The sequence below is a fragment of the Thermobia domestica genome, chromosome 16, assembly GCF_964235325.1.
Source record: "Thermobia domestica chromosome 16, izTheDome1.hap1.1, whole genome shotgun sequence".
Classification (NCBI taxonomy): Eukaryota; Metazoa; Arthropoda; class Insecta; order Zygentoma; family Lepismatidae; genus Thermobia; species Thermobia domestica.
The window spans coordinates 70,258,783-70,274,458 of NC_137469.1; the positions used below are offsets into that span (position 1 = coordinate 70,258,783).

Genomic DNA, 15,676 nt, shown 5'->3' on the forward strand with positions numbered 1-15,676 from the left:
CATTCAAAATCTTACAATGAACTAAATAATTGAAAAGTATTGCTTTTTTCCTTTGCTCTAACAATTACAAAAGAATTATGTGTATGCACAATATACATATTTGCTAATAAATAGAGCACATAAAGTAGGAACTGTGGGAATATAGAAAAGCTTTTACTATAATTAAAAATTAACAAGAAGATACAACATATTAACTAAACAGACAGTGTGCAATATTTCTCCATGCATTGTAAATAAATAGCATTAAAATATTAATCAATTTTTCTTTTCAAAAAGTTCTTAATTATAAGAATATATTTTTCAGTCAAAAACTGTACATTTAAAACATACGTCTCTACATCATTTCCTTATATTCAATACTAGGAAAGAAAAAAAAAATCTTAACAACTTTTCTATAGTTCTTTTGACTCTTCTTCCACATAAGACTAAGATTACATCATAGCTTTTTCTTAATTAACTCTATAGGAGGAAAAAAAAAAACTATTTTTGTATCGAGTACTAGCCCTCAACATTAGGCTAGCAGAGCTTAAGCTCATTTACTATAAGATAATTCTAGTATGAAATTTTATTTATCGTTTTCTATTAAAATATTTTGTTTCCTACGTCCTCTTTTGGTAAGAAAAAGAAAATGGAGGAACGTTTTTGCTTAAAATCTTATTTCTTTTTTTCTGTCTATGCTTTACAAGCACACTTAATAAATGCACACATTTTATTCACACAAAATCTTTGCAAAGAGGAGTTACTATTTGTGTTATTTTAAGTGATATAATTCGACATGTTGGGAATTACTTCTCTATGCGAATTATTTCTCTATGGAATGAAATGAACTACAAGTCAGGAAAGAAAGCTTAAAAACTCAGCAAAGAGTTCAATATAATTGAGACCAAACAGTGCTCTGAAATGCCATATTTTCATTACCTAGAATATCACAGAATTCTAGATGAATAACAAGTGTTCGTGGGACGAGAGATTGCACTCTAGTGGTTTACCCTCAATTAGGCCCACTTGGAAAATCATACAAGTGGATGCATGGGTGTTCAGGGGTAAAAGTGGATCTGAAAAGGTGGGGGGACGGTAGGTAGCGGCATGACTTCATGCCGTTCCCCCTGCCAATCTTTGCCCATTGTAATGTTTTAGGAACTGGGGAGACGCCGTACAAATTTCTTCGAAGTGGGGGACGGCGTCCACCAATACTTTTACCCTTGGTAGTGACCCATGATGCACTTTTTTGTGGATAATTTAAGGAATGAAGTATTTTAAAACAAAAATAAATCAGTCTTGTAACTAATGTTCATTATTAGAAACAAAAAACAAACATAATAATGATAATGAAAATTTTTAAAATCTTTTATAATTACTATCAAAAAATAGATATAGTCTTATACATTAAATAAAGTTCTTGATAATAAATCTTCCAGAAAATAGAAAAATTGGGAAAATAGGTGCATGGAGGGAAATTGACTCACCTCCAGAGTGGGGCGTGAAAATCATGTCGCCCAATTTATAATGTTTAATGATTATTTCATTTTTTTAACCTAATTTTTAGACTTGACAATTTTTGAAACAGGAGCGCCGATCCACCGTTATTGAATTAGAACTACTAAATTTGGAGATGCATAGAGGTAAGCGACGCTCATATGATCAATGATTTCTGCTAGGCATTGTGGTTAGAAACATCGCATATTTTATTGAAATATATGCATGGATCTAGATTACTTGTGGATCAATCGCAATTCAAGATGTCACATTCTAATGTATGGAGATGGGCAGTAACAATATCGGATCAAAGAGCAACCATGACGTTTCGATACTGATTCATAACTATCAGAATTTATATTAATTTCCTTAAAAGGATAGATTTACTATGACTAAGCACATACAGGATATGTGGAGAACAATGACTTTACTGAATTTTACAAACTGCGTAAAAACACGTACTTTATGATGGTTCATAAACTGAAATAATATAAACAATTGTCTTTATTTGCAGAGATTTTGTGTAAATAGATTTACTTCCTTTAAGAACTCATAAAAACGTTAGACACACTCTTAACTACATATTTGGAACTGTAAACAAACAGTTTCCAAGTCCTGTAGACTTCGCTTTATTCTAAATGAATACAAATAACTTTCACTGAAGAATTAGCTAATATTAGTTTCAAAATATCACTATTTCTAGCGTTTCCTCCTTAAACAAAATGCATGGTTAAATGATTTGGCATGCTAACGCAAGACAACTATTCTACCATATTCTTTGGTATTATATTTATTAAAATGCATGGAATTTTTAAGAAACATATGCTCTAACATGCAAAGAGAACTATTATTGAAACAAAAGACGCAATACCATGTACTTTTCTTGAAAATAATAATGATAACTGTAAATGTCTAACCATGCTCTATAAACTAATTTAAGACTTTTGCTAACATTTCAAAGTATGTCTCACTCTGTACATAAATATATGAATAGAAAAATTACACTATGTACATCTGTTATTTGTACTTCGTTGCAAAATTTAGCACATATGCGCTACCCTACCTTCTGGTTCCGGCTGCGGAGACGATCCAAATTTGCGTAACCTACAAATTAAAAGAAAGAGTGATAGATGTAGGCGATAATGATAAGTAACATGAAAGCAATTAGCAATAACTTCGCAACAGATGGACTAACTTGAGCATAATTTTCTGCAAGACCAAAAAAGTTAAATTCAATTAATTCAGAGGACATTAATGGGAAAAATTACTATCGAAAGAATATCAAATTTACAAATTACAAAAATAGTAATTAAGCAAGTCAGTCCAATTTATTAACTAATGATTTGTAATTTTAAATATTACACATTTGGGATGAACTGTCAAGTTTCAAAAAATTAGAACATAAAAGAATTTGTACCTTAGTTAAAATTAACTGCTAACCTTGTATCCCAAGGTTTAATTTAGAATATGTATTCTATAGCGTGGATTAGCAAGAATACGTGCCTGTTTATCATTATATTCATTTCGAATTTATTAATCGCTAATTTATAATTTTTAATTTAACTGTACGTTTAACATGAATTTCAATGTTTGAATCACACGTCGAGTATGTATTTATTTATTTATTTTCCGGTGTTTTATAAGCAATGGGTTTCGTCAACAAGTATGGATATCAAAATAAACTAGCTTACTGTTAAATTTTGCTGTATATCTGTGAAATCATGCAAACAATATTCCTGTAGTCCGCAAATTGGTCATTTGGTCCGAATAGGATATTTTATTTGGAACCAACCTATATAAACGATTTAGGAATAATTTATCCACATATCTCCACAGTTCACATGCATGTACAGTAAAGTTAAGCAGGTGACCAACCTGCCAAGTGTTACTATCCTTATTCATGATAACAAGAACAGAAAGAAAGAGAACATAATCCTAATTTTTTGGCAAACATTTCATCAAAGGAGAACAGAAAGAAGTATGAATACAAGAAATACAATATTAAAGAAAAGGAATTAACTTAAGAAGCATTCAGCTCAGCACCATGTCGACCCAGTCACATGATAATGTTACTTGAATGAAGGTTGAGAATAAATCTGCTACCATTGTCATGTGACCCTGGTGGTAAAAATGGCGTCGAACCAAATGTTTTTGAGTTATTGCTCTTTCTTTCGTGTATATTTTAACCCTACTTTTTTTAAACTTCTTTGTCTGACAAAGTATTTAGCGAAAGTTTATACGCACCTTTTGTTATAGTAGTGTTTTGTGATAATGTTTGGTATTTTCAGCTATGTAATTTTATATCCATGGCAACATCGGAAGTTCATTGTTTCAATTAGTATATGCTTATGTTGGCATTTAATTACAAAAGTTTGTTTTGTTGCGCAAACCTGATTCATTTAATTAGCAAAACAAGCTTAATCAACACAGTTCTCGTTTTATTTTATCTGTGTCATTATTTTTAATTCCTTTTATTTCATTTTCTATATAATAAATATTTGTCTTTGACAAATTTAAGGGAAACATAATTTATTTACTAATGGATGCAATGAAATCCGTAACACACAAACAAATGATCAACCTCACTTTTCTATTTCTTGCAATCTTTTTCGTGTCTGTGTATAATATCGGATATCTCTGTAATCTTCAGCAATACCTGTTCTTCTTTAAAAGCTTTATTCATTACATATCCATTTGTAGACACTGTTACCCTGTGAAAAGTTTTGAAAAACAGAATCATCCGAAGTACCCTATAACTTATTCCCGTTACTTTCAATTACTCCCTTTACAAAAAAAAAAGGAGAAACAACTTTCATGAAAATTCTACAATAACAAAAGTTACAAAAAGAGGAAATAGATAACGGAAATAAGTTACAAGATGGTTCAGATGATCCTGTTTTCCAAAAATGTTCACAAGTTAACATAATTTACAATGATTATGTAATGAATCAAGTTGTTTTTTAAGAAAAATAAGTGCGAATGAATGTACAACGTTAATCCATTATGCATTGATATAAAAAAGATCGCAAAAGATACAGAGTTGAGTTTGAACATTTATTTAAAACACAGTTTAATTTACAATAACTTTATAAACAATTTTGCTACACTGCTCACTTTGGGAATTTAAAAGGAAAAAAAGAAAAGAAAAGAAAAGATTTGAAGCTTAAAACCTACTTGTGATGAGTCCTACTTGAATCCGAACTTCTTCCTTCTGGTTCAGCAACAGTCTCTGGTTCAGGTTCAGCTTCTCCTTCTGATTGTAAAGCAAGGTACCGTTGTATTAGAAATTACAATTTTGAATCTAGTACCATTTACCACAATACTATTATACATATAAATATGTTTCCATAAGTAAGAAAAGAAAATACCAATTTTGATAATGATTACGCAAGAGAGTGCGCGTAACTAATTTGTTATTACATTGAATTACAATTCTATTCTTTTCTATGCAAATGTTAAAATTTCAAATTTTCGTGAGTTAGCGACTCTTTTACTCAGAAAGATTAAGTTAAAGGCTAAAGAAATCATGACCGCAAAGAACATGCTAACGATGGTAAAACAATTATAATGATATTACCCAGGTTTGTCTAAACATATTAAAGAAACTACATATCACATCTATATTTTGGTGCTATCCTACTTTAGGTCCACAGAAATTTGTAAGATGTATGGAAGAAATATGTAATCTTTTCTCACAAGAGCAATGTATAAGCAATTAAAATACAGTATATGAGAATTTTAATTTCTGACGATTTCCTCACGCAGGGTTGGCTGGTTTAAACCAAAAGACGAAAAATGTTCTTAAAAGTGTAAGTGTTTGTAAAATCTTGATGAACACACTTTTTCTGGGTTATCACGTTTCACTCCCCTTATATTCAGACCTAAATCCCCCATTCATTACTCAAAAAGATTATACTACAAAAGCAGCTTTTGTTTTTTGTTTTTTTAAATAAGTTTATGAATGTTTGTTTTGTGATTTTTTATAGTTTGTTATTATTGTTATGTAACTGCAATCAAAGAAAAATTCTAAATATTGTTTCGTTTCAATAATGTTTACTATTGATAAAATACATCGAAATGCCGTACTTTTTGTGTGTGTGTATGTGGGTCATACAAACCCCACGAGAGGCATTTAGTGAAATGAGAAGTATCTTTGGTATCTATTTATGTATAAATGGGTCAGAGCCAAAGTGGACTCAAATAATTCGTATCTTTATTCACTTTTCTTACTGATATGCAAATTAAGTCGTTGTCTTTCTTTAACTTGGACTAATAAAAGTCGTTGTTAACTATAGTACGGAAGGTACAACGTCGTTGGCTTCCCGCGAAAAGTTATAGTGACGTTTATGGTGAGTGGCCAGCTTGGTTACTCGTGGCTCGCTGAGCGCAGTAGACGGTTGGTTCTGATTGGCTATCCTCTTACCACCCCCCCCAGTGACGTGCAGATCCAAGCGCGGGAAGCCAACGACGTTATACCTTCTGGACTTTAACTTGGACTAAATTAGTTCTTCTGTACTCTGTAGTACTTTGAAATTGTCCATATGTAATTCTGTATAATGGTTTCACTTCTGCAACTGTTTATCTTCTTGTCCTTCTGAAATGACTTTTGACAATTATATTAACAAGTAGGGCTACGTAAAGATCAGTACAACGTATGTTTATCAGGAGTCCTTCGTGAGTGAGTCGGCAGACGTATCGCATTTGTGGCCAATTAGTCCTGGTTCCCAGTCCAAATGGAGGACAATTTCTCTCGAATGTAAGTCGAGTAGCGGTTTGGATTCCGCTTTAAACTTATGTGACCCCTTCCAGCATAACCCGGTTGTTGCATAATAACACCAAGGCGAAACAAGCTTATTTCTGTCCATATATGATCTGAATACATAGAGCAAATTATTTAAACCAAAAAAACCTGGTTTAAACCAAAAAACTTTTTTTTTTTTTTTTTTAATAAAATCCATGGTTTTTGCCAACCCTGTCCTCACGAATACTTAATTTTTTCTTAATTTTTCCATTAACTGTTCCTTAAACCTAATTTTCATGAGGTAGTGAGTCAGAAACTCACTAATATTGGACATTCTGATGTTTACGCGTAAAGAGGAAACACTAAACCGTAATACATTAGAAAATACTAATATTTGTACTTTATGTCCATCGTTTCGAAATATATTTACCAGAAATATATAATTGATCAATTAACTTACCATGATCATGGTCATGAGCTTCTCTCTTAGTACGACCTGTGAAAAAGAAAAGAAAAGTACATTTTAAATAATATATCAATAGCATTCCTGAATGATAGTAAAATCACGTGTTAATTAATGACTATCATTTGGATAAGGGATAAAAGTGAGAGGGGAACGCGGGTGGATGCCATCCGCCCACTTCCTAAAATATCTATGGCATTCCCTCACTTCCTAAAATATTACAATAGGCAAATATAGGCAACGGCGCAACGTCATGAGTCCCCCAACCTTTTCAGATCCACTTTTACCTCTGAGGATTAGCTTTCTATCACTAAACAAATTTTCTTTGAATTTAATATATTATCAGTTAATAAAATTAAATCATAATACAGTACTTATATTAAAGATATATCATGTTAATCCAATAGTACTGCTTCTTTCATCATATTTCGTTCTGTCAAGAAATATTTCTACCATATTAATACTGGGGATATGCAACTGGTATGAACTCAATTGTGACAATAGGAGTACTCATAATAAACACATCACGATAAATTTCTCGATGACGGTAAAGAGTTATCGTAAATATCCAGTTTGTGCACAAATACTACTAGGCATTTAAGAATATGTATCTAAACTACTGAGATGAAATCTACCAGTGAATACTAGATTTGGACAAAATGGCGGAAAATTTCTCCGAATTTCAAGCCTTGCAATATTCTGCAAACACATTTTTTTTTTTTTTTTTTTTAAGTTATATAAGCAGCACATACAGGCTACTGGCTTTGTAAAGAAAGTTATGGACAAAACTTTACGTAAAGTCGTATTTGGGTTCGACACCAGTATTCAGTTCAGAATATTAAGGGTAGGAAGGAATTCTCCAAATATGTCATGAAACCTTGAATAGTGCGTCTCGTAAAGATATGTGACGATGAAAGATCCTTTGTGCTTTATCCCCAACATTCTAAATTCGGTATGGCTATTAATTCAGTATGCCTTTCTCTATAATTTTCAACACTGTTTCTTCTATAGTAATTAATGTTTGTGTCATATAGTATCAAAGTATACAGGGTGTTTCAAAACAACACGATAACGTTTGGGAGGTGATTCCTGACACCAAGATAATACAAAAAGTATAGACCAACCTGGGTGCACAAATGCTTCCTTTCGGAGTTATAGGATGTCGAAAACATGAAAAAAAAAATGAACTTTAAAGACCCATAGCTCCAAAACTATGTGACTTGCTGTAGTCGGTTCAAGACTTCACTTAGGAATTAGTATGTGCCCTATCCAAATATCAAACTTTCAGAATCCTGCGGTACTTCCGCAACATTTTTTATAGAGGTAGTTGGTGATTAATTGAAGTTAAATACCCGTAGCCACACTACCTCCATAAAAATTGTTGCGTGAGTACCTGAGGATTCGAAAACATGTATTTTTGGATAGCATACATATTAGTTCCTAAGTGAAGTCTTGACTCGACATCGGTAAGTCCCATAGTTTTGGAGTTATGGGCCTTCAAAGTTAATTTTTTTCGTGTTTTCGGCAGCCTATAACTCCGAAAGGAAACATTTGTGCACCCAGGGTGGTCTATACTTTTTGTCTTGTCTTTTTGTCTTATCAGGAATCACCTCCCAAACGTTGTCGGTGCTGTTTTGAAACACCCTGTATTTTACGAGACTTCTAATTCAGAAATGGAAGCAATTTCGATCTTTCAAAGAACTTTTTTTTTTTTTTTTTAATTTTTACATTATCAGCACTTTCGCAAGTAAATTTCCCACAAATGTTACAATAAAAATAGTCTATATATGCATAATCGAGCTATTTTCTCTAAATATATAACTCAAAATTTTCAAAGTTTTTACAAATGCTTTAATACTAAAGATTACGGATAAATTGTACAGCCCTGCCACTTATTAATAATCTAATAGTAGCCTTCGGATTAAGTAATTTTCCTGTATTTCTTTTCTACTCAGTCATTGTATTTTAATTATATAAATTATATTGGACATAACAGAAATAATAATAATAAATAGATTTCATATAATTAATCTATAAATACTGTAACATTTGAAAATGGGGCAAAATACAAGATTATCAAAGTATATAGCAGAATTTCGCAAAATTTAAAGAGAAAAGTGACTTAAAAAGAAAAAAAAAAAACAGGCTTCTTTTACATAGTGCAATAAATGAATATTATAACATAACTCAGCGTTTTATTTCCTGTTATTACAACAGATCGAAACTTGCAATAATACCATACCTTGTCTGCTGCTGACACGGAAGGATACACTAGTCTCCACTGTAACATCTTCAGGGTAAGATGGTGTGGTTCCCTTATTATCCAAATCCTTTTCAATTGCATCCGTAACTGCCGGAACGGTTCGCACACTATGGGATTTGGTTACCCTATAACGTGGCTTGTACGTTGTTGTGTCTGGTTCAGGTTTCGGTTCTCCTTCAGGTTCTGGTTCTGGTTCAGAAGTTGGTTCTCCTTCTGGCTCCGGTTCAGGTTTAGTTGAAGGTGAATGTTGATTATGTGCGTGGGAACCGTGAAAATCGATGGATTTTCCAACTTTACCACTGCTAGGTTCTGGTTCCGATTCTGGTTCAGGCTCTGGTTCACTGGTTCCATACGTCTGACTTTCACTTCCCTGTGGATCTACGATGTGTGGAAATTGACGACATTTTGCTGTAAGACTTCGTGGGCGCCAACCTAAAGCAGCGTAACTAGTTCCCTTCACTACCATCACAACCTCGAGTTCTTGTAACTCTTTTAGGATTCTCCAGTAAAGAGTGAAAGTGTTACTCAGCTCACGTTTAGTGTATACTCCGAAATCCAGTTCTGTTGACCTAACAGGGGATTCTGTAAGAGGAAGGAATAACATTATTAGTTTGAAAGAAATACACGAAGATACTTGCAGGGTGCATATGAGATGTAAGACCATTAACTTCTACTAACTGAATAATAGTACAATTTGCACTTGATAAGGAGGAGCAAGGTGGCTCAGTGGTAAAGTGCTTCTCTCTGGTGCGTGGGGTCCCTTGGTCAAGTAAGTTTGTGGTGGACAACATCGTGTCCGTGGATTTTCTCAGGGTTCTCCCGTTTCCTTCCACATTATCATTCCACCAATTCTCAAATCATCATTCACTTGCCTTAATCATCCGTTTTCCTTAGCCTAAAGGGCACATTGGTGAGACGTTAAATTGATTTTTTTCATTTGATAATTTCCTCCATTTCTTTACTTCTTAGTTGTTCAATTTTAATTGTACAAGTTATTTTAACTTTGAGAGAAACATATTTGTAAGAGATAAGAAATGAATTTAATGTTATTAAACCAATACCAATAATATTATACTTAATAAATGAATAACGATTATAAAATAATTATGAAAAGATACTACATAACACCCACATTCTGATCTGAGGCAAGACTCAAACCGCGACTCTTCGTGATCGTGGGAGTTAAACCATTTCATCATGCCTCCCCCCGCGATAAATTTAACAAACGATCTACTTATTCTTTTAATAATCATTTCTTTAAAAGGATTACCAAAACTACTTTATATTTTTACCCTGTCTGTTCGTCCAGGAGACCAAGATATCAAGAGCTAATCGATGGATAACTATCAAATTTTAGTTAGGATATAGAGGGGTCAAAAGTTAGAAATCAAGTGCGTTGGTGCCATCTACCGGAAGTAGTGGAAATCAACCATTTCCGGTTTTAACGTTGAACACATTATAGAGTAGAAACGGCAATAAATAACGAGAAGCGATTTCTTGCAATCAATTAAGCGTTACAAGAATACATTTCATCTCCATCTTTAACTTTCTACTAAACCTGAAAGTGATAGAAATTCATTACAATTTCCGATTGATCTACATAGATAAAAAAATTACAGGATATAGTAAGAAGCGAGTTTTATTCTTTTCTGGAATAGATTTAGCGTTCTAGGAATGGGTACCATCTTCTGTCTTAACTCTTCATTCAAACCAGAAGTGGTAGAAATCAACTACTTCCAATTTTAACGTTGATCGATATATAATAAAAAATGGTAACAAATAACGAGAAATTGTTTTTGCAATCAATCTCTTATTCAGTCTGAACTCTCTACCAAAACCGGAAGTGGTAAAAAAAAAGTTACTGCCACTTCCGATTCAATGAAAAATATCACGCGTACAAATTAAACTATTTCACGGTGTACACATGACACTTACTTGTTTAAAAATCTAAGATTTATCAACAGTTCACGCCATGGGTGTTATGTATTGTATTGTCCTTTGGACTATTCATTTCGCTATCCCAATTTTCATTACTTCCTTTAGTCTAAAAAAACAGAAGCGCCAAACTAAAAAATAAATAAGGTACGGATCAATCACATCACTCCCTCTCAATAGTGTCATTATAACATTATTATTATTATTATTATTATTATTATTATTATTATTATTATTATTATTATTATTATTATTATTATTATTATTATTATTATTTTGGAGTGTTCTTTTGACTTTGGAAATACAAATCCTCCAATGCAGAAGGAACTGCTGGTTGTAAAGCCAGTGAATATATTGGTCGAACTGGAATTACCTAGCTAAATAACTACGATGCTCGAATGCATATACCTCTTTTAGAATGGGTACAGGATACTGTTTAAGAAGTTGTTAAACAAGTTATTGCTTGTTAATGCCCGCCTTTTATCAAAACTAATACACTGTTTTTATTTTTTTATTTTTATTTTTTTTACAAATGCAAACTGTAATATCGAATGTGTCATCACACGTTACTGCAGAAGTGTCTATTTGTCGAAGATATTTTCATAAATAGCAAAATTATACATTGAGAAAAATACATTATTCGGACAGCGGTATATTGCACAAATATACAGAACCCTTATGTTTACTACGAAAATCTGTACGGAACAAACGTTATCCATACATTGCATAGGTACTGCTCTTTTCCCGTTTAGATGTTACATTATGCCGCTTCAGGATGTCTGGCGTCTAACAGTCTTCCGTATACATATGTTACATACGTCAGCTATATGTTATATACGTCCATCTGTATGTGGGATCCTGACCGCCTATATACAGTTCTTTCTTTCGTACGGAAAGTACGTTTATTTGGAATACTTATACGTACATATAAACATACGTTTTCAGTTGTACGTTTACTGTAGGTTGTTACATAGGATTGTATGTTAAATCCAAAAACTACAGGAAATACGGATATAACCTACGTTTTTACGAACGCCACATACGTTTTTTTCCTCAGTGTACCTAAATACATTTTAATAAATATAGGTTTAGGCGTACCAGTGCACTTCAAAGAAGCAAGCAAGAAAGAAAAAAATGTGAGTGAGTGAGAGGAATGACAAATTACAGAGTGTACACTTGAGTATTACTTCAAATATACAGCATATTTTTAAAAATTTACCGTTGGTATGATTTTTGTCATCTGAATTAACTACCGGTATGCCATATCGGCTTGTACTGCCTCAATTCAATCATTAATGAAAGAAATTAAAATATGTCATAAAAATCTACAAGTACATATATATATATATATATACAGTGGCGGATCCAGGGGGGCTATAGCCCCCCCTTGACGCTCAGCTATACACTGGATAAAATGGGCTTCAATCCTGCTTTACACTGGATAAAACGGCAAAATATAGTTCAGCCCCTCCCTTGACCATATCCTGGATCCGCCCCTGTATATATATATAGTTTATTTGAAATGGCTGCGAACATATTCGGTTACCACACTTACGTAAAGTACATCCAGGACCAAACCATCCAAGTGCACAATAACATTGTCTTCTTGGCGCTGTTGTTGCTCGGATGTCAATGCATTTTCCTCGTTCACCACAATCGCTGTCTTCATTACATTCATCTCGGTATTGGCATCGGGGGCCATAGTAGAGTCGATCGCATCTGCATTTGGATAGGTAATATCGTCCATGGTTGTTACATGTTTCTTTGTACTCGGATTCTGAAAATAAATCAAAATCGTTAATGGTCTTGTAACTCAACCATACACATACATAAAATAAATATACACGAAGACAATAATTATCAGTTGCAATAATATATATATATATATATATATATATATATATATATATATAGTAGAACTGGAAATACTAGTGAATTTCAACCACTTCCGGTTTCGGTAGAGTGGTACAAGTGGTGACGGTATGTTTTATTACCATTTCTGTTCCATAGCGATGAACTTTGAAACCGCAATTGGTTAATTTGAATCACTTCCGGTTTGAATAAAGAGTTAACGGAGGAGATGGAATCTATCCTTGGGACGCCGAACTGACTGCAAAAATTCGTATCTCGGTCAGGAGCGGATTAAGGGCGGAGCCAATGGAGGCCAGGCTCCAGGGCCCCCAGGCTCAGCGGCCCCCAAAAATCCCTCTCTTGATTCTAAAATATAGCAATCAACATACTATATTATAGACTTCATCCCCTTGCATTTTTCCCCGCTCGCTATGCTCGCGATATCGCTAGGATTAAGTCTTCTTCCACCAGCGTCTTCACGATACTTATTTTGTGAGAGAGTGAGCTATTTGAGAAAATTTATGCGCTGGAATTATTTTTAACATAGGGTCCCCTTGAAATAGTCGGCTCCAGGGCCCAAGCCTTAATCCGCCTTGATCTCGGTATCTTTTACAGTTTTAACTCTATGGAAATCGATATTGAAACCAAAAGTAGTAGTTAATTTCAACCACTTCCGGTTTAGGAAGAGTGTTACGGATTGCGACGATATGTTTCCTTGAGACGCTCGATCGATTGAAAAAAAAAACCCTTGTCGCTATTTATTTCCTTTTTTTTTCTACGGCGAAAAAAGTTAAAAAAGGAAATAGTTAATTTCAAACATTTCTGGCTTGAAAAACTGGTTAGCGGAGGAGATAGAATCTATTTTGTGGGGACGCATAGAATCTATTTTTGGGGACGCTGAATCGATTGGAGAAAACCGCTTGTTGATATTCCTTACTACTTTTGCTTTGATACATGTCGACAGACAGACAGGCATAGCCGTTGTATAAGAATTCCGATACTTATGCATAACATAGTTAAGAAATCAAATAAAAGACTGACTATGCAACTAGGTACTAGCACCTGTTGTTTGGGCATTAACACTGAACTCATTAAGCATGTAATGTAAATCATATACTAATAATAAGTTATATTTTTCTACAACTATTGGATATTACTAGTGAAACTACAAGGTTAGGACGTCTCATATCAAAAACGTGGCTGTGCAATTTTCATAAACGATGGACGAATCCCGACAAAAATTGGGATGATTGCCAACCTCATAAACAGGGTGTCTACTAAAATACAAAAATGAAATTTTGTGACTCTTTCGTGACCTTTCCTTTACCAAACCACAAAATTTCCTAACATTCGAAAACTAATAACAGTACCTATATTCTTTAGCATTTATCTTTATCTTATTTCTACTTTCAAAGGCTGTTCCCTGGAGTGATAGAAACTTGGTGTATTCTCACATCACTTTCAGTATATTCACTGTATATAGTCTGGTTTTTCGGCAATTAACCAACAGCAAAAACCCAATGATCTTAAAATTCCATATCTAAATATACATAAATTGACAAATTCTTAGCAATCCTTTGAAACTGTCACACTGATTGTAAACAGCTGCACTGATGGATTCTCTCTCACTTTTTTGGCTAATATTGTTTTACCACTTTTTTTTTTTTTTTTTTTTTTTTAAGCTTTTTCGATCTTCTGAAGTGCTTCAACTTCCTCTTCGATCTGTTGTAATAATTTACTTTTCTTCTTCTTCAACGATTTAAGGTATTCTGTTTCCATCTTGATTTTGTTTTGTCCTTCGTGTTCCTCATTGAATTTTTCATGCATGCGATAGAAGCGTGCTTTGTTTGCGATTTGGTAGCGTCTAAAACCGACCATAGGCATTTTTAGCGGTAAGTTTTGACGTTTAATAGAACAAAAATTTTCAGCCACTACTTATAGTTGTACAGATAAAAAAAAATCGTGACCCAAAAGCAAAATTTCGTGACTTTTTCTTGACTTTCATGACCGATTTCTGATTTCGTGACTTTTTCGTAACTTTCGTGACTTTCGTGACCGATAGACACCCTGATAAATATAAACTTTAAAAATATTTCTACTGTGAAGTGCGAGCAGCAAAGTTGATATATCCAAAGATATGCAAGACCACTATATAATAATGGATCTAAATAAATTATATTCGAGGAAACACACAAACAATTATCGGCAATTTCGCCATATCTCTCTTTATTAGAATAGATTGTGCGCACTACCTTCTGCTCTGGAATATTATAAATTCATACTGTTGTGCTAATACTCTCAGAGTCTGATCTTAGTTGCTCAATTTTTCTATTAACGCAGATGAAACACGGCCACTCGACTGACATTGTTCACCGAAGACGAGCGGAGAGCATGTGACCAAACTACTGTCTTAGACAACAAATCTCGTCGTTAAATGTGAATTGCCAGTCTCATATTGTTGGTAAGAAAAACATTGTACCTTGCACTATCAACTTTGCGCCCCTTTTCAAGCAGTCTTCCAGTACAAGTCCCATAACATGTTTAACATCATCTTTATCGTTTGAATCTTGAGTCTTGATTTTTTTTTTTTTTTGTCTTGAATTTCTTTTTTTTTTTTTTTATTAGCGATCCTGGATGCTTCCTTAAAATATATAAAATGATAATCATGATTGTTGTGCTGTATGGTTGCGAAACATGGTTGCTTACTGTGAGGGAAGAACGTAGATTGATAGTATTTGTGAATATCTAAGACGAATATTGGGAGCCAAGAGGAACGGGAATAGCGAATGCTGGAAACTTCATAATGAAGAACTGCATAATGTGTACCGTTTACCAAATATTGTTAGAGGCATCAAGTCTCGCAGGCTCAAGTGGGCAGGTCATGTAGCCTGAATGGGAGAAAAGAGGAACACTTGCAAAGTTTTAGCTGGAAATTCAATCGGAAAAC

General features: G+C 33.6%; 1 protein-coding gene across 4 annotated transcripts in view; it reads right to left on the reverse strand.

The window, feature by feature from the left end:
• Positions 1–15,676, reverse strand: part of nahoda (DOMON-like domain-containing protein nahoda) — a 382,855-nt gene that overhangs the window by 40,882 nt on the left and 326,297 nt on the right. For all 4 annotated transcript variants that reach the window (XM_081742555.1, XM_081742552.1, XM_081742554.1 and 1 more), the window contains exons 6-10: positions 12,434–12,655; positions 8,923–9,525; positions 6,678–6,713; positions 4,651–4,729; positions 2,540–2,580 (exon numbers count right to left, since the gene is read on the reverse strand). In XM_081742555.1, coding sequence (XP_081598681.1) covers positions 2,540–2,580; positions 4,651–4,729; positions 6,678–6,713; positions 8,923–9,525; positions 12,434–12,655 — 981 coding nt within the window. The remainder of the gene's footprint in view (positions 1–2,539; positions 2,581–4,650; positions 4,730–6,677; positions 6,714–8,922; positions 9,526–12,433; positions 12,656–15,676) is intronic.